Source organism: Agelaius phoeniceus, chromosome 23 (genome assembly GCF_051311805.1).
Source record: "Agelaius phoeniceus isolate bAgePho1 chromosome 23, bAgePho1.hap1, whole genome shotgun sequence".
Taxonomy (NCBI): Eukaryota; Metazoa; Chordata; class Aves; order Passeriformes; family Icteridae; genus Agelaius; species Agelaius phoeniceus.
This window is the reverse complement of record NC_135287.1, coordinates 6387047-6405805: the sequence shown is the minus strand read 5'-3', so window position 1 is coordinate 6405805 and position 18759 is coordinate 6387047. Positions and strand designations below refer to the sequence as shown.

At 66.0% G+C, this 18759-nt stretch overlaps 2 protein-coding genes across 3 annotated transcripts; both read right to left on the bottom strand.

Annotated features, from left to right (window-relative positions):
* Positions 1-263: 263 nt before the first annotated feature.
* Positions 264-4628, bottom strand: MFRP (membrane frizzled-related protein). The gene is made up of 13 exons (XM_054647518.2): positions 4488-4628; positions 4288-4399; positions 3870-3998; positions 3422-3583; positions 3101-3344; positions 2896-3026; positions 2642-2767; positions 2289-2365; positions 2004-2152; positions 1702-1832; positions 1175-1309; positions 936-1063; positions 264-822 (listed from the first exon to the last, which is right to left on the bottom strand). Exons 1-13 carry the CDS (start codon positions 4539-4541, stop codon positions 598-600), a joined length of 1803 nt encoding a protein of 600 aa, XP_054503493.2. The 5' UTR covers positions 4542-4628; the 3' UTR covers positions 264-597.
* A 1953-nt stretch (positions 4629-6581) lies between these two features.
* USP2 (ubiquitin specific peptidase 2) lies at positions 6582-17803 on the bottom strand. Of its 2 annotated transcripts, XM_054647516.2 has the most exons (13): positions 17675-17803; positions 16032-16780; positions 9271-9321; positions 8922-9045; positions 8579-8690; positions 8388-8498; positions 8172-8236; positions 7980-8083; positions 7819-7899; positions 7626-7704; positions 7414-7521; positions 6897-7017; positions 6582-6804 (listed from the first exon to the last, which is right to left on the bottom strand). In XM_054647516.2, exons 1-13 carry the CDS (start codon positions 17796-17798, stop codon positions 6717-6719), a joined length of 1917 nt encoding a protein of 638 aa, XP_054503491.2. In that variant the 5' UTR covers positions 17799-17803; the 3' UTR covers positions 6582-6716. The 2 variants fall into 2 exon arrangements, with proteins under 2 accessions (XP_054503491.2, XP_054503492.2); XM_054647517.2 differs by lacking the exons at positions 16032-16780; positions 17675-17803 and adding an exon at positions 11788-12168.
* Positions 17804-18759: the final 956 nt, after the last annotated feature.

Below are 18759 nucleotides of genomic sequence, written 5' to 3'. Positions count from 1 at the left end.
GGCCACCAAGTGGACCCCTCTGAGGCCCATCCATCTCCCTGGGAGCCTGCAAGCCCCCAGCCCAGTGAGGGCACAGCCAGCTGCCCACTGTTCCCTGCAGTGTCCCCTGTGCTCCTCCATCCCTGCTCAGATCCCCCACCCCATCCCTGGCTTCCCTCCCTCCAGCCATTCCTCAGTTTCCCCAGGATCTGGCAGCACCCACACGTAGACCCCAAATGAGTCACCTGCTGCTTTGGGGTTGTCAGCTGCTCACGCTGTTTTATTCTGCTGGCTTTGGGGCTGTGGGACACGGGCAGCCCTGGGCTCCTGTCCCTGCAGCCTGGCTCACCTCTGCCCAGCCTTGCTCCGTTTGGGGAGCATTAACCCTTTCCCTCCTGCCCCTCCAGCACAAGCCTTTCCCTATGGGATATGATAGGGAGATGGAGCTGTGGGCAAGCCTGTGGCATCCAGGCACCAAGCCAAGCACTGGGCACAGGGGCTGAGCCCAGAGCAGCTGAGGGGCCACCCAACAGCTGGGTATTTACTCAGGAAGAGCACAGGAGGGACATTTGGGGTGGGGAGGGTGGCTTCAGCCCCTGCTGCTCTCCTCCGGCCGGCTCAGGGCTGGAAGCACTCCACGGGGTCGCTGGAGTCGGGCAGGATGTTGCAGTTGATGGGCCAGAGGATGCCGAGGAGGCCGAGGGACTGCTGGCAGCGCAGCTCCGCCGCCAGGCACACGGCGCGGCAGGGCTGCAGCACGCCCCCGTCTGGGGTGCACTTGGGCACGAAGAGGCTGCAGATGAGCAGGCGGAGGTGCTGATAACACGCCAGCTCCATCAGCGTCTGCGGGACAGCGGGGACAGCGGGGACAGCGGTGTGAGGCCGGCGCACCAGGGGAGGGCAGCTCTCACAGCTGCGGAGCGCGGCAGTGTGGGGACAGCCCCCGGCCAGCTCACCTGGTAGTCCTGCAGCACCTCGGCAGCTCCCTCCTGGTCCGGGATGGCCAGCCAGATGTTGGGGAAGGAGGTGGCGTTGTAGCCCAGCCCCAGGCACATCTCCACCTCCACGGGCTCGCAGACAGACCCTGCCGCAGGGAGAGGGGTTGTGCCAGAGGCAGGGCTGCCCACCGGCTGTGCCAGCTGGGCTCAGGGCGGGCTGGGTGCTGAGCGGGGCTCCCAGGGGTGCTGGCACTCACCGAAGGCCGGGTAGGACACCCCGGTGCAGTTCAGCTCGTCGGTGCCATCGGGGCAGTCGTGCCAGCCGTCACACACAGACTCCAGCGCCCGGCACTCGCCATTCCCACAGGAAAACTCTGCGGGGCTGCAGGTCTCTGCAAGGGGAGAGGGCAGGGCAGGGCTGGGAGCCACTGTGCTCCCATGCTGACCACCCCTGTCTTGCTCACTGGCCAGGGGATCTGGCAGATCCAGCTTAGGGAGATCCCAAATTCCCTGGGGTATTTGGGGGCAGCCCCGGGGTCATGGATCACACCTCTGTGCAGGCGAGCCCTTCCAGGTGCCATCACCACGGCTGTGATGTTATAGGATAAACCAGGTGAGAAACAAGGTGAGAAGGGGCCCTGGGGGCCTTTTGCTCCAAGCAGGGCCAGCTGTGGTACAAGAGCTGTTTTTCCCAGGTTTTTATCCAGCCTGGCCTTGAAGCCCCCCAAAGATGGAGGTGGCATCACCCACCCTGAGCAGCCTCTGCCCCCACTTAGCCACCTACTCTCTGTGGCATTGCGGGCTTGGTAGGTGGCAAAGAACCCCTCATCTGCAACTCCCTCGTCTGCCACGAAGAGCACGGTCATGACGTGCCGCGAGGAGGTCAGGGCGGGTGGCAGCTGGTGACCACAGAACCTGCCGAGGTCACAGGACAAGAGATGGGCTCAGGGGGCTGACCAGCACCTCCCCAGCCCCTGCCTTCTGGCGGCTCCTCCCCACCAGCCAGCCCCGTGCCTCAGTTTCCCCGGGCGAGGCACGGCCCCAGTGTCACCAGGGTGGCACAGCAGGACTGGGGGTGTCGGGTACCTGCCCATGAGGCTGGCAGTGCCCGTGCCCGCGCTGTCGTGCACCTCCACGAAGTCGAAGCTGCAGTCCTCGTGCGACTCCAGGCTGAAGTTGTGGAAGTGCAGGTCGATGACGTGGCCCAGGGGCACCGAGATCTGCCAGAGGCACAGCTGCGGGGCGGGGGGGGCAGCCGGCAACACCCGTGAAGCTGGGCAGGGGCACCCCCAGCTCTCCCTGGGGCAGGGGCTGCCTTCCTCCCTGCCCAGCCTCACCCTCACCGCGCTCCCACAGCGCCCCTTCTCTCACCTGCTGGTGTGGGTATGGCTGCGGGTGGTTCGGGGTGGACAGGTGCCCCTCCAAGGCCGTCAGCGGCCCCCCACATTCTGGAGGGACACACGCACACACACGAGGAGATTTCCCCCTGCCCCTCTCCCTTCCTTCCATCTCCTTCTCCCACCCATCCCTGGCGCCGCGGGGGCCGGGGGCTGTGGGTGGGGGTCTGGGGATTGCGGGTGGGGGTCTGGGGGCTGTGGGTGGGGGTCTGGGGATTGCGGATGGGGGTCTGGGGGCTGTGGGTGGGGGTCTGGGGATTGCGGGTGGGGGTCTGGGGGTTGTGGGTGGGGGGCTGGGGGCCGCAGGTGGGGGTCTGTCCCTCTCACCTTTGTGTTTCAGGCTGCAGTTGGCCTCGTCGCTCCCGTCCGTGCAGTCGTGGAAGCCGTCGCACAGGAAGCCCAGCTGGAGGCAGAGCCCTCGGTCGCACAGGTGCTCGTCCCAGGCGCAGCTCTCTGCACGCAGCACAGACACCCTCGCTGGAGGGGGGTTCCGCCGGGCACCCTCCCCTCCCTGTGCTGGCTCTCCCCATTCCCTGCCAGCAGGGAGGGACCCTGGCAGTGCCCTGGGCCGGGGCACTCACTCTCTGCAGGGAGCACGGCTCGGTAGCGGGCGCTGAAGCCCTGGGCGCCCACGCTGCTGTCAGACACGAAGGTGACCCGCAGGCGGTTCGAGTTGGAGTTGAAGGTCGGGGGGGGCACGTTGCCACAAAACCTGGGGGCACAGCAAGGGCTGGCACCGCTCTCTGCCCCCGCACTGCCCCGCTCCACAGGTGTGAGGAGCCCTACCTGGTCGGGCTCCCCCGGGCCGGGGCAGGGGCAGTGCCAGCCGTGCCCTGCTCTTCGTAGAGCTCCAGGCGGTCGAAGAGGCAGGAGGCCGTGCCCTCCACGCTGAACGTCTCCATCCTCAGCTGGATGGCGAGGCCGGCGCCCACCTCGATGTGCCAGATGCAGAGGGCGTTGGGGGGGTAGGGGCCGGGGTAGTTGGGGGAGCTGAAGGAGCCCTCGGGGCCGCGCAGGGTCCCTCCGCAGGCTGAACGAGGCAACAGCGTGGGCATGAGCTGGAGCAGGGCAGCCCCATCCCAAAACGCTGCCCCGCTCGGCGCTTACCCGGTGCTGCTGTGCGGGCCGTGGGCAGCCGGCTCTCGGTTGGGGTGGCAGCGGTTTTGGGGGCCGGGGGGTCCCTTCGGATGGGCGCTGTGGCGGTGGTGGCAGTGCCACGGGCGGGCAGGGCCGTGGCTGGGGCACCGGGTGGGTGTGGGGCCGTCAGCTCTGTGGCCAGGGAAGAGCGGGGATTGCTCAGCCCCAGCGGGGAGGGACGGCTGCGGTGCAGGGAAAGGGCTCAGGAAGCCCTCCCAGCACTGTGCTCCCACCCCACCCACAGGTGTGCAGCTCCCCGGGCATCTCACACCGATGGGACACATCCCGGGGACACGGAGATCCCAGCCTCTCCCCACTACGGGCAGACCCGGGGTGTGCTCTGGGTGCCCCTCTCCCCCTCTGAGCCGGTTCTGTGTCCCCCACCCCAGCCAGAGCCACCTCCCGGCTCGGCACTCACGGTGGATGACGATGCCGAGCAGGAGGGCGATGAGGAAGAGCAGGATGGTGCTCATCAGAGCCACGCAGAGCCAGGTGAACTTGCAGTCGGCGCGGTACCTCCAGCCCACCTGTGCCCAGAGCTGCTGGCCTGGAGGCGAGAACAGCGGGCAGAGCGCTGCTAAACCATTCCCCACCTCCCTGCAGGGCTGGCTCAGCCCTCGCTGGGCACGTCCCCGTGGTGCCGATGTGTCCCCAAATAGCCCCAGCGCCCCGCTCCTGCAGCCCCATGGGCCGGGGCTGTGTACAAACCCCCAGGCTGGTACCGAGGGTGGCTCAGCCCTTGCTGGGTGCGTCCCCGATGTGTCCCCAAGCAGCCCCAGAGCCCCGCTCCTGCAGCCCCATGGGCCGGGGCCGTGTACAAACCCCCAGGCTGGTACCGAGGCCGTCCCGGCGCCGTGCGGGGCCGGTCCCATCCTTGTCTGGCGGGTGCTCCGCGCTCGGTGCCGCCCGGGGCTCCTCGCCCTCAAAAACGGGGTTGCAGAATTCTGTCTGTGGGACAGCGAGAGCGGGTGGCACCCTGGGGACCCGCGGGGGGACACGAGGGGACCATCAGCGGCACCCACACCCCCAGCCCTACCTTGCTGCCGTCCAGAGCCTCGGGGCAAAGCGTGATTTCGGTGAAGTCTTTCATGGCAGCGGGCGGTTCCTGGAGCAGCCTGGCTAAAATCCTGCCCAGCGCCCTGTGCCCCCCAGCCCCACCGCCCGCTCCTCCCCAGCTGTCCCCATGGGCCCCGGGGCGGCGTGGGGACCCCTGCTCCACGCTGTGGGGCGGGGAGGTGGCAGTGCCAGCTCTACAGGCGGCAGCCCAGCGCCGGAGCCCACCCGAGGGCCATGCCCGCCGTGCCGGGAGTGCGGGGAGCCCCGGGAGGCGGCCGCAGCCCCAGTCCCCTCCGCAGGCCCCTTCCCCCTCGCCCCGTTAATCCAGCTCAGCTGAGGATGCCGAGGTCAGGCTCTGGCACGGAGAAACAGCGTCTTAAAGGGGAACGAGTGCTCGCACCCGTCCTGCCGGGAGCCCATCCCCAGGGACCCCGCTGCTGGGGTCCCCACACGGCGCCTGGGCTTTCCAGCTGCCCGCAGCTCCTCTCTGCTCAGGGCAGCGCTGAAAGGGCCGTGCTGGGGACCCCGGGCTGAGCGTGTCCCTGCTGCCCTCGCTGGGTGCCTGGGCCCTGCCACCTGCATTCCTGCTGCCCCTTAATGCCCGTCTCCGTCCCTAAGTAGGGGAGAAAGGAGCCATTGTTCAGGGCTTTTGAGGGACGAGTGTGGGCACCGGGGAGCTCCGTGGGGTTGAAGAGGCTCCTTCTGCCACCTGCAGCCACATCTCCCCTGCTGCAGGCGAGCCCAGAGTGGTTCTGCTCCATGGGTGCTCCTGGGGCTCCAGCAGTGGCGGCTGCCCACCCTCTGCCAGAGCACCCGGAGACAAAACACACGCACCCAACGCCCTGTTCAAGCTCAAATTTATTCCTGCACGAGTCTCCCTTGTATGAGACACTTCCCACCCGTCTTGCTTACACAGTAAACAAGCCACCTGCCAAGCAGCATCGCTGCCCCAGCCCAGCTCCTGCCGCGGGCAGCCCCCCGTTCCCATCCTGCCCCCCCCGAGCCCCGCTGGGATGCCCCAGGCTGGGCAGGATGCTGGTGCCAGCGCTCAGCCCGTGCCCGCAGGGCCGGCTGTGGGTTGGATGGAGCTGCCCCGAGGGCTGGGATGGTGCCCGTGTCTCCTCCCGCTGCACCTCAGGCAAGGCAGGACGGGGAGGAGAATAAATTAAAGGCTAAAAAGGCCACTGGCATTTGCTAGCTGGAGGACAGAGCAGCAGGGCGGGTCCCCGGGCACCCAGGAGGGCTCCTGATCACAGGGAGAAAAAAAAGCCCCGATTGCAGATGGTCCCGGAAAGCCACCGTCCTCCCCTCCCTCTCCGTGCGACCCCCGCGGCCCCCCCTCTCCCCTAAATGGTTTAAGGCACCGTCGTTTGAGGAGGCAGGTAAAAACCTACCCGGAGCAGCCCCGGCACAAGTCCCTGGAGAGGCAGGAAGCAGCGGGGGGCTCCAGGTTGAAGCAAAGTCCATTATAAATACATAGAAATTCCACAAAATGTTCTCCTCCCTCCTGTCCGTGGGTCTGGGCTCAGGCTGCTTTGAGGAGTGTGTGTGGGGCAGCTGCAGGGGTTGTGCTGCCTGAGATGGGGCGGAGGCCACCAGAGGGCTGGAGTCCTTTGCCAGGAGGTTTGGAAGTGCCGGGAGGAGATCGGGAGCAGTTCACGAATCCTCTGGGACGGCCAAGCAGATACAGGAGTGGCAAGAGGTCAGGAGGGATGTGTGAGGCTCTCCTGGGTGCTGTCCCAGGGGAGAAGAGGTCCTGGTTGAGTCAATGGGACAGGTGGCCCCATTCCTGTAGAGTCCCTTGCTCAGGATTTTTATTACACACCAAAAAAAAAAGAAAAAAAAAAAAAAGAGAAAGAAAAAGAAAAAGAAAGAAAAAAAAAAAAAGAAAAAAAAAAGAAAAAAAAAGAGGAAAAAAAAAAAAAAGAAAAAGAAACTAAAACCCCGAGGTAAAAACCAAATGCCAGCAATCAGAAGGTGCCTGAGCTGGAGCTGCCTGAGCCCCGTCCTGTCACGAGTCCCTCCTCAGTTCAGAGCTGGGATGTCCTTGCCCGGGCTCTGCTCCTGGCTGTCCCCAGCCTCCCTCTGCAGCCACCTCGGGGGTGTCTCCTCTTTGCCTCCCCCTCGCTCTGGGGGTGCCAAACGCCCGAACCCTGGTGGAGCCGGCTCTGAGGGGTGGCCCAGGGCTCCCCCAGGGAGGCAGGGCTGGCTACATGCGGGAGGACGGGCTGGCCAGCTCATAGAAGAGCAGGTAGGCATCGCTGCTGCGCACGTGGCTCGAGGACATCGGGGTGACGCTGCAGAGAGGGCAAGGGGACAGCTGTGAGCAGCAGGGATGGGACGCCCTGGGCAGGGGGGTCCCTGCTCGCCTGTCCCACCCCAGGCTCACCGGGAGTCGTTGAAGGTGTGCCACTCGCTGGACACGGGGCTCTTGCAGTAGGCTGTGTAGTGTCCCCCCATGGTGGTGCCCGAGTGGTTGGAGACGGCGTAGAGGTTGTAAACGGCGTGGTCTGTGGGGAGCAGGGGGGCTGCTCAGCCCTGCTGCCCCACAAAGTGCCAGCACAGAGCCCCCCACCATGCCAGCAGCTCCAGCAGCTGAGATTCTGTGCCTCCCACCCCTCACCCCTCTGCTCCTCACCATGCCAGCAGCTCCAGCAGCCTGGATTCCGTGCCTCCCACCCCTCATCCCTCTGTCCCCACCATGCCAGCAGCTCCAGCAGCCTGGATTTTGTGTCTCCCACCCCTCACCCCTCTGCTCCTCACCATACCAGCAGCTCCAATAGCCTGGATCCTGTGCCTCCCACCCCTCATCCCTCTCTGTCCCCCACCAGCTGGGGACACGAGGAGCCCAGGAGGCCCCAGGAGCTCTGGGTTGGGGTTAGAGGCAAGCAGGGGCTGGGACTCACTGCAGCTCTGTGAGGCGAATTCCCTCAGGTCCAGGTCCTTCAGTGGGAAGTTGACGAAGGTGGTGAGTTTGCTGCTTCGTATCCTGGACTCGGAGAAGCGCTTCAGGTCTGGAGGGTCACGTCAAGGAGCCAAAGGGACAAAGGGGAGCCTGCAATAACCCATCTCTGCCCCCTACAACAGCCCCTGTCCCCACCCTCTGCCCGAAGGATACGAAGCACCAGGATCTTGGGGAACTTCTGGATGCTGAATTTTTTTGTGCACCTTGTCCTGGCTTTGCAGCGACAACACGTCTGTGGGAGAAAACAGCACGAGCAGGAGGGTGAGGGCACTGCCCACAGTGCTGCCAACACAAACACAGAGGGGAAGGGGCCCAGCCTGCCCCAGGGAGCCCCCCTGCCCTGTACCGGTTTCTCGTCCCCATCCAGCACGTCCTCTTTGGTGAAGAGCCGGAGGCAATCCATGAGTGTCACCTCCCCGTAGCCTTTCTGTGGGAGTGCAGTGATGGTTAGGGACAGGCAGTGTGGGACAGGCAGTGGGAAACAGGGATCACTGGGCTCCCCCTCACCTTGGGGATGGGCAGGGACAGGTCCCAGAAGGGGTCGAAGGCTGTGGAGCAGTAGCCGCACTCGCTGCAGGTCAGAGAGCTCTTCAGCTGCCCAACGAAGAGGTCTGGTGGGGTGGGACAGAGCAGGGTGAGAGCCCTGGTTCCCCCTTGCTCCCAGCCCAGCCCTGTCCTCCCTTCCCCAGCCCTGCTCACCGCTGATGCGGCTGTCCTCCCTCTCCTGGTACCTCCTCCACATCTGCCGGCTCTTCTCGTCGTCACTGCAAGGATGGGGACACAGCGGGGCACTGAGCATGGCCTGGGGGACAGCAGCCCCGCCACCCAGCCCAGAGGGACCTGTGAGGTCACTGTCCCCGGGCTGGCCTTGCGGGCAGCGAACTCTCCTAGGGCTTGTGCAGTGCCAGCACTTACGGGAGGTGATCCAGGGTGTCGGTGCTGGCCCGGGGCCGCACCAGCACGCGGTTCACCTCGCTGTGCAGCCCGTCCAGCAGGAACCGCAGGAATTCCTGTGCATCCTGCTGGCTGCAAGACACGGGGCATGGCCAGTGAGAGGCTGCAGGGGGCTCAGCTGCCCCCACCACCCTGCAGCCACCCCCCCTTACTTGTAGCCGACGAAGCGTGGGGCGTATCTCTGGATCTGTGTCTTGAACTCGGAGGGGCTCACGCTCTCGTTGGGGGACGAGGTCCAGAGCAGCTGAATCAGCTTTGCAAACTCTGCAGGCAGAGAGGCGGGCTCAGCAGAGGAGGTGGCGCGGCCATGACCCCATGGGGACAGCTCAGGGGTCTCACAGCCTGGATCCTCCGCTGGCTGGGCAGCCCAAGGAGGAGCGTGGAGCTCTGGGTGGGGGTCCCGCAGGATGTGGGGTGCAGCAGGGATGTGCTGCAGGAATTGCTGCAGGAATTGCTGCAGGGAAGCCCCCGCAGCCACCAGGGCTGGGCAGTTACCTGACATGAGCGCCGTGCGCATGCGGCTGTTGTTGTTGAGGTCCCGCAGGTACTGGTTCTGCAGGCAGTAATCCCGCAGCTCCTTGGTGTTGCTCAGGCACTGCAGGATGGAGTTCATGAAGCACTGGGGGAGGCAGAAGAGAAAACCATGGCAACGGGAAGCAGAGGGAGGCAGGCCATGGCAGGGGGACACCTGGGCTGGGCACAGGACAGGGGAAGCGCCGTGGGAAGAGGGGTGCAGGGAGCTGCCAGGGTGAGGGTGGGGTTTTGGGGGTGAGGTGAAGGGACAGGGCTCCCCCTGCCCCACAGATGTGCCCGGTGTGAGCTACAGGCCTGGGGACACACTCACCGTGTTGCCGAGGTTCCGCAGGCCGGTCAGCCCCTGCACGGCCTTGGAGCTCTGCAGAGAGAGGGAACAGTGCTGGGAGGGTGGCGGGCTGGCCATGCCTGTGGGCAGCCCAGCGAGGCCATGGTGCCACAAACCTGCCTGTGGAGCAGACCCTCGGGTGCAAGGAGAGGCCCCATCCCGCTGTGACATCATGGGCAGAGCCAGAACTGGGCAGCTCTCTGGGCCAAGAGCCTGGTGACAAACCATGGCTGGCCTGCCCCATGCTGCTGGACCAGGACTATGCACAGGGCTCAGGGTTCTCCCTGCCTGGCAATGCCTTTGCCCCATGCCCTGGACTGCAGGTCAGGCTGGCACCCAGGGCCATGGCAGTGCCATGCTGCAGGAGGAGCACAGTGCCCTGTCACTGCGTGCCTGCCTCATGCCAGGTGTCCATCCCCTCCAGGACACCCTGCACAAGCGCAGCCCAGACTTTGGCACAGCTGTCTTGCAGGATAAAGTCCACCTGCGAAAGTGCAAGCCCAGCCCTGTGACAGCCAAGCTCAGGGAACAGGGCTGTGTGCCCAGTGGTGCCTTCCCAGCCCTGGCTGTGCTGCACCTGTGCCATGGGGTGACAATTCCAGGTGCTCCAGGTGCTCCCTGAGCCAGGAAAAGCAAAGATGGGCATGGGCAGCTGGATGCTGGGGCTGGGAACCATTATCACTCTTTGCTGGAGAGACCAAGAGCACAGAGGGGTTTAGGGGTGCCACCACCCCTCTGCCAGCATGCAGGACAGGATGCTGGTGGGGGGCACTGCTGGGGGCCCAGGAGTCCTGCTCCCAGCCCTGCACAAGGGAGCAGCAGGATGAGCCTCCCCAGAGCAGGGTGGGGGTCTGACAGGGCCTGCAGGGGCAGACTGCTGGTGGTGCTGCCAGACCCTGGTGCTGCGCAGGATTTCAGGATCCTTAGGCAAACGCCCCAGCTGCCCACCTGAGGCTTGAAGAGGAGGAGAGGAGGCGGGAGGAGAGGAGGGGGCCCAGCAGCTCTGAAATAGCAGCAGCTGGTGTGTGTGTGGGAGGTGCTGAGCACCCAGCCCTGACAGCAGCCCAAAATAACCCAGATCCAGTTACATGTGCTCCTTAGCGACGGCGCAGGCATCACCCACCGCGGCAGGGACGGGCACCAGCGGGGACCCGGCCGCCCTGCGTGGGCACACGTGGCTCTGAGTGGCTGCCCTCGGTGCCATCGGGTGCCCCCACAGTGCCCAGAGCACAGGGATGTCCCCAGATGTGGCTGCCCATGGCTGTCAGTGCCAGGGCGCTGTCCAAAAGTGCCAGGTGCCTTCTTGGGCTGGGGGCAGGCTCAGCTGGGCACAGGGTGCCAGCAGGATGTGACAGGTCAGTGCCATGCCACGGCTGGAGGAGCTGGCCTGGCTCTTGTCCATGAGCAGATGGCAGCAGGAGAGGTGGGCCAGTGTCCCCACAGCCTACATCCATCCCTTGGAGGATGTGAGCCCCAAGGCCCCGCTCATGTCCCCACCACTACCCCAGGGAAGGTCACAGTGCCAGGGGTGAGCAGCAACCCCTGGGAGCTGCCCCAGTGTGCCCCAGCCCTCCCCACCAGGACGGGCTTGTCCAGTTGTCCTGGTTGGGCAGCTCCTGCCCTGTGCCAGGAGGGACCGGCCAGTCCTGCCCATGTGGGTGCAAACCTCCCCACAGATCCTGCATTCCCCCACAGCCAGGTCCTCCCAGAGCCTGGAACAACCCCGGGGGAGGGCTGGGGCTGAGGAGGGGGTGTCAGGTGCTCCCCTAGCCTGCCACAAGCCCTGTGTGCACCGAGGTGTTATTTCCCCCTCTGGATTTCCCTCCCCTGGGTGACTCAACTCCAGCTAATCCCCCTCTCCCGTACAGGGCTTTAACTAGGACACGACATGCTCAGAGGCGCTGAAGGAGAGCTGGCTCACGCGGCGGGGCTGGGGACTCCCCGAGGCTGCACCGCAGGACGGGGACAAGGGACAGGCGGTGGGGACAAGGGACAAGATCCTGACCGTCCTGCCCCATCCAGGTCCACATGCCAGGAGCCTGTTGGGGCAGCAGGAGAACCAGAGCAGCCAGACTTACATAAGTGCTCAGACCTTGCCCTCCTTGCCCCTTGCTCTGCCATCTCTGCAGGAGAGATCTGTCCCAGCACTGTGGCTCTGGGGACAGCCAAGTTCACTCCCATGGCACTGCCGAGGGGCTCAGCGTGGCCAGCAGACCCTTCCTTGTGGTGGGACACGGGGACCTGGCCAAGGTCACTGCAAGGGCAGGGCTGGGAGAGGAACCCAGGTGTCCTGACACGTGCAGTTCACCTGCTCCCTGCCACCCTGTGGGACACGGGGACACGCTGTCCCCACGGGCAGCTGGGAGGGCACCCACCCCCTGCCGCCCCATCCTTGGGCACGGGGGATGGCACAGGGCACTCCACGCTCCCCAGGACGGGCAGGGGGTGCCCCCTTCTCTGCCCCCAGGCGGGGGGATGGGGGCTGCGGGCATCTCGTACCTTGGTCTTGTTGAGGACGAGCCCGACGAAGGTGGAGACCAGCAGGGACCCTGGCATGGAGGCGCGGGGCCGCAGGTCCTTGTGAAGGTCGGGGAGCGCGGGGGGCTCCTCGGGCAGCGTCACCGTGTAGGAATCCCTCATGGTGGCCCCGGCGGGCACCGCAGGACGGCGGGGAGCAGCCGGGGGCAGCGGGGAGCCAGGGGACACCGGCCGGGCTGCCCCAGCCCGGGGCCGGCTGCAGCCGGGGGCGCGGGGTCAGGCGCGGAGCCCCCCGTGCTGGGCGTGCGGGGCCGGAGCCGGTGCCGGCTGCGGGGCTGGCGGCACCTGAGCGCCTCTGACATCAAATGGGTGGAGAGGCGGCAGCCGGGCTCGGTGACGGCTCGGTGACGGCTCGGTGACGGCCAGCCCCCGCGCACCGCGTGGTACAGAGCGCCGGGAGCCAGGGGGGCCCGCGAGGGGCGGCTCTGCCCCGGGGACACGCTCCGGAACGGGGCGGCGACACAGCCCCGGCTCCGGGGGGCTGCGGGGGGGCCGCGGTGCCCCCATGGCGTCTCTGTCAGCGGGGCTGCCCGCGCTCCCGTACCCCGACACGGGCACCGTGCGCGCACCGCGGGGGCAACGGGGAACTGGGGAGAGACGGGAGAGACGCCGGAGCAGCGCCTGTCCCCCCCAGTGCTCCCCCCTGCTCGCAGCTCGGCGTGCCCAGGGCTGGTGGCACCGGCTGTCCGGCCCCGGGCACGTTGTGCTCCGGGCAGGAACGGGGCAGCGAGCGGGGCTCCCCAGCTGGGGGTAACTCGCCAAAATTGCCGGGGTAAAAGTGGGACAGTCCCACAGCATGTGGGTGCGTGGGGTGCCTGTAGCCAGAGAGGGTCTGCAGGCTGCCAGACAGGGCTGTGGGGCTCCCGGCCATGTGCCTTTCCTGCAGTGCCAATGCCAGGTTCCTGCAGTGACATTTTGGGGGAACCCCCCTCTTTGGGGGATGCATTAGAGCTGAGCTCAGAGGATATTTCAATGCCTTGCGCTGGGGAAAAAAAGCTCCTCGCAATTCCTACGTGGAGCAAAGACCCCACCTGGCGTCTCCCCTCGGTAAACTGAGGCACGGCACGGGCAGGGCTCCAGCTCTTCTCCTGCAGCAAGGGCAGATGCGGAGACTGGCAGGGAGCCCGGCTGTCCTGCGTCCTCGTCCTGCGTCTCCCGCTGCTTCACCCCTCTGACCGCGGCAGGACGAGCGCCGGAGCCCTGCGCCTGCTGTGCGTGCCCAGGTGTTTCTCTGCTGGCTCAGGGAAATTTCCATGGGCAACCAGGGCAGGGAATTCAGTTGGGCTGCTCTGACAGAGCCACAGCCTCCAACCTCACCGAGAGGGCTCTAAGCAGAGCCTCCTTTCCTCCCCTGGAGCCCCCAAAACTCCCCCATCCAGAGGCAGGAGCTGCTGAATCCTGCTGGCTGCAGATGCAGCCTCTCTGTCAAGCGGAGCTCGGCACAGCCAGCGGAGGGGCTGACTGGGGACGGAGGGAGGGGAGGGAGGAAGGGAGGGAGACTATTTTTGGCACCAGCAAAAATATCTGAGGAGGCATCTTGCAGCGTTATTCATCTGCAGGGCTCTTTTGCATCACAACGGGAGGGCTGTCATAACCGGGGCCTGCGCGTGCTCACACGTGTGTACATGTACACACCCCGCGCTGTGTACGGCGTACACACACGGGGACACGGTGTGCACGGCAGGGCACACACCCTCCTGCCCTGCCTGGGTGCCCTGCCGTGCCCAGGGGCACAGCTCCCTAAAATCCCGGGCTCCTGCCACCCTGCCTGGCAGTGCAGGTGGTACCACGGGGGCAGGATGGGCACAGCCAGCCCCGAGCGCTGCGCAGGGAGCTGGGGCAGCTCTCCCCGTGGGGATGCACCGTGCTGGCTGAGCCGGTTCCATGGCAAGAGGGCGGCTCAGCCACATCCCATGCTCAACCTCGTGCCCCGGTGACATCGAGCGCCCCGGGCCAAGGACCAAATTCCCCTCCAGCCAGAGAGCAGCTCACAGGCTCTGAGGGCGAGGCTGGAGCGGCAGAGAGAACGGGACACCTGGTGGGATGGCATCACCCAGAGCAGGTCCCTGCCCTCAGCTGGCCCCTCTGCAGCGATGACCTTCTGCCGGGCGGGCAGAGGTTGCCACAGGCCCGGTTGGCACCGAGGCAGCAGGCAGGGCCAGCCAGCACTGGCTGTGGGCCAGGGACGTCAGCTGCTCAGGATGGGACTGCGGAGAGCTGCCGGCGTTTTGTGGGTGGCCCTGGCCTTCTGACCCTATGTACACCCAGGGTGGTTAATGGGCCGGCACAGCCCCAGCCCTGCCCCTCACCACACTGCCCTTCCCAGGAGCCAGCACGGCCCTGCAGCTCCACAGGCACAGCTCCTCGCTGGAAGCGCACCTTCACACAGCTCCCTTTACCCATGGGGTAAACTGAGGCACGAAGTGATGGTGAGGGTAGGGACACATGGAGACACCCTCCCTCCTGGCTGCAAACCCCTCTGGATGGCGGTTTCCATGGCGCACAGGCAGGAGGTGGCGGTGGAAAAAGGGATGGGAGGAGGCGTGGGGCCAGCCCCGCTGTGGCCTGGCTGCGTCAGGAGCGGCTGCTGCTGACACTGCCCTCGGGGCTGGGCAATGGGGCAGAACGGGTGGCAGCTCCGGGGCTGCAGCCTGCGCTTGTTTCCGGCACCTGGCACGGCCGCAGGCAGCCAACTCTGGTTTATGACCGGGACATTTGTGTCCCGGCTTGGGAAAGGGAGGGAATAAACCACAGCAGTGGAAAATAGCAGGTGTGCCCATCAAAGCACCGAGGAAACCTAAGCCAGTGTCACTGACCTGGCCTGCCCTGGCATGGGTGTCTGTCCCAGCACCCTTTGCCACCTTTGCCACACATCAGCCTAGGCTCTGTTCATGTGCAGACTGTGGGTTGGGACTTGCACAGTCCCTGCTGCCCCACAGGCACCCCATGGGATCAGGCTGGCACCCCACACAGCAGTGTGTGGGCCATGGGGTGGGAACCTTGCAGTGGCACTGTCGGCTTTAGCGAGAGCCAGTGGCTGCAGCAGCCGCTGGATCCCCCCTTGGAACCCCCCAGCAGGGCCTGGTGTGGGAGGGGGAGGCAGGAATTCCCTTCCACAGCCATGATCCTCCACTGCCCTGACTCCACAGCCTGCTCCCTCACCCCAGGACTGGGGCCAGGCATGAGGCAGGGGGGCACAGGGGGTCCCACACCACGGCAGGGCACTGCTGAAGGTGGTTCTGTGGGAGAAGGCACTGGGGAAGGGGCACAGGGAAGGATGTGGGGGCACTGGCTTCAAAGGGAAAAATTTCTGGGGGATTCTTTTCTGCCTCCTTTTGAGCAGGACAGGATTTCTCATGGTTTGGCGGATGCAGTGGGACGGAGACACAGGGAAGCAAAGGGCAGGTCAGACCATGGGGGAATGGAGGGCGACTGGAAAGACAGCGGGAGACAATGCAGGCAGAGCCTGGCCAGATCTTGGAAGGAAACCTGAGTGGAAAATTACCAGGCTGCTCCCCTGCACGGGCTGTGTGTGCGGTGCCTGCTCCCGGCCTGGGCTGGGGCTCTGGGGACGCTGCAGCACTGATGGGGACACGGGGCACAGAGTTACCTTCCAGCACGTGTGGTGCTGCCCAGAGCAGCACTGCCATGGGGAACCCCCTGCTGCCACACAGGCTGGGGCACAGGGCCCCAAACTGGCAGCAGTGGCTGGTGCCAGGGAGCTGGCATCGCTGGGCACCGAGTCACTGTGGCAGAGCCAGCACCAGCCAAACCAGCTGTCCCAGCAGGATGAGCGCCCAGCCTGCTCGTGTCACCTTCCCTATCTGGGATGAGGCAGCAGGAAATCCTCGTCAGCCCCACATGGGAGCCATCACCTGCTGTCACATGCATGCAGAAAATGCAGCGGGCACAATCCTGGGCACAGGCTGGTCCTGCCTCCTTGGGGAGCGTGCCCTGCGGCACAGCCCCTCAGAGGACACCCGCCCGCCCGCCCCCTGCACGCGGCTGCCTCAGCAGCTCCAGCCGGGACTGCTGCGCTAGCAAGGGCATCTCAGAGGGTCACACACAGCAACCGAGGCACGGAGCAGCACGCCCAGGTTCTCAGGCACAGCGCGAGTGCCTCGGGCTCCTCAGCTCACCACAAGCACTGCCCACATCCCTCCCCATCGCAGCTGTGTCCCCCACCCCCAGGCAGCCCCGCGTACCGTGGGGTCCTGGGAGGACGCGTCGCAGTGCTCATCGCTCCTCTCGCAGGGCTGGCTGGCACAGCGGCTGCCCGACGGTGGCAGCGTGGCCTGAGAGGGGCTGAGGTGGCCGCTGGAGAGGCTGCCGTGGTGGCTTTTCCTGCCGTAGCTCTCCAGGTAGCCACGGACATAGTCGGAGTGAGCGGCGGCCTGGTAGAGACCCTGCAGGTTGCCGTGCTCGGGCCGGGCGCGGGTGCTGAGCGCGCCGGCCGCGGGCAGGTAGGCGCTGTCTGAGGTGTGCAGCCCCGAGAAGTCCCTGGCCAGGTCCGAGTGGCTGATGGATTTGTGGCGGCTGAGGGGCGCTGCGGAGGGCAGGTAGCCCGTGGGGCTGCCGGGGGTGCCGCTGAAGGTGTAGCAGGCGCCCCCGCTGAGCCCGGCGCCGGGCGGCCGCGGCTGCGTGCGGAGGTACGAGGGGCTCAGGCGGATGCCGGGGTCGGGGTACAGCCGGCCGCTGTCATAGCCACCGGTGGGGGACAGCCCCCCGGCGTGGTGGTAGCGAGGGGAGGGCAGGTAGCTGGCTTTGAAGCCGATTTTGTCGCTGTCTGCGTAGGCGGTGGGCAGGGTGGATCCATAGGAGCTGTAGGAGCTGTAGCCGCTGGGCACTTTGCTGTAGGTGCTCTCGGCGTAGCGGGAGGAGTCCACGTATCGCTTCAGGGTGGAGGAGAGCTGGGACATGCTGCAGGCTCGGCAGGCTGTCCTGGAGGCATCGGCTGCAAGGGAAGAGCCCAGGGATCAGTTCCACAGGCCCTGGTCAGCACAACAGGGCACCCAGCAGCTCCCACCCAGCAGCTCCTGCCTCCCCTGGAGATCCTGGGAGACAGAGGGCATCCAGGGGCTGTTGGTGGCAGTGTGGCCATGGCTCCTGCCACCTGCCAGCTTTCCTGGAGAGCCTGGGACAGCAGGACCCGGCTGGCACTGCCACCCCCATGCCCCCAGGCACCTCAAACCACAGAAGGGAGCCCCAGGGCACAGCCAGATGGGCCCAGCATCCCCATAGACACCAAGGAATGGCAGCAGTCACCTCTGCCCCAGCTCTGGCATCCCTGCTGCACCATCCCGTGGCTGTCCCACTCCTGGGACTGCAGAGATACCCCCAGTGCCTCCTCCAGGTGGGAGGCAGTGGCCTGGTCACAGGATGATGCCCAGGCCCAGCTCTGGCTGAGACAGGGAGCAGGCTGAGACAGCCAGCCCAGCACCTTCCCCTGGTTACTCACAGGGAGTGCTGGGGCTTGACAAGGGGCTAGCACTTCAGTGAGAGGGAAACTGAGGCAAGATCAGCATCTGAGCATCTTTCCTGTCTCCCTGCCATGGCTGTGCCCTGTGTGCCCCCATCAGTAATTCAAACCGAGAGTCCTCCTGGTGAGGTGGCAGCCATGCCCCTGCCAGCCGGGCAGAGCCAGCACTCGGTGCCCACAGAGAGCTGGTGGCTCCTGCACAGGGCAGGGGAGGAGCCCACAGAGACAGGGACAGAGGCCCCAAGAGCACACACAGAGCCAAGCCGGAGCAGGGGCAGGGCAGTGTGGCAGTCCCCAAACGGGCTGTCAGGAGCTGGAGGAGAGCTTCCCCTCAGTGCCCTGGCTGGCAGGCTGAGGCTGGATCCCTACCTGTGCTGGGGCCGTGGGTGGCACTGGGGCAGGCAGGACCCAGCCGAGCTCCTCTGCCCTGGCGCTGCTGGTGCTCAGCTCCCGGGGTGACTGGTGTCCCTTCCCTGGCAGAACAGTGGCTCATGTGGCTCCGAGAGTCTCCAGTCACCCGGGAGATGACCCTGATTCAAAGGCTTTTCCCAGCCCAGCTGGGGCGGGCTCTGGCCCGGCTCCAAGCCGGGAGGTGCCGGAGTCTGTGCCTGGCCCGTCCCTTCAGCACCGAGGGTGCACCCGGGCTTGGGGACGGGCGTTGGACCGCGGCACGAGGAGCCCCCGCGGGTCACTACCAGCCTGGCCCTGGGGGACACAGCCTCCTGCTCGGAGCCCCGCAGGCTCAGCATGGAAACACCCCCGGAATGCTCCTGGCAGGGGGCGGTGAGAGACAGCAGCCAGCCCCCGTGGGCTCCTGGCGAGCAGCCTGGCTTGGCCGCCAAGCGGCAGCGTCCCGGGCGCTGTTACCGCCCAGGGAGCAGCCATCCCACCCCGGAGAGAGAAATATTTACAAGCAGCAGCGAGGTGGAGCGCACAGACCTGTTTGGGGACGGAGGCTGAAGGGTGAATAATCTGCTCCCGGGCAAGGGTGCCGCGAAACACCCGGCTCGGCTCTTCCCAGCCTGGCTGCGGCCGCCCTCACCAGGAGCGGGGCTCTGCCAGTCGGGATTTGCCAGGGACAGTGGGGAATTTCGCTCACAGGGAGTGGGACCCCAGCCAAGAGACTGGCACTCGAGTGCCAGCATGGGAATGACGGAGCCCCTGGGCTCCCAGGGAGCAGCACATGCCTGGCTGCCTGCCCTGCTGGGGCACGGAGCAGCCTGGCACAGCGACTGCCCCTGCTCTCCATCCTCCTCGCCAGCAGAGATGATCTTGGTTTGGGACAGTGCCAGGACAGCCCCACGCCATCATCCCCTGCCAGGTGCCCACGCTCTCTCCTGGCACCAGCAGCATCAGGAGAGCAGCACTTTGGGAGGAGGAGGGCAGCAGGAGCTCCTGGCAGCAGGACAGGTCTCCACAGGGCAGCACCTGCCCTGGGGATGCGGAGCAGCCGA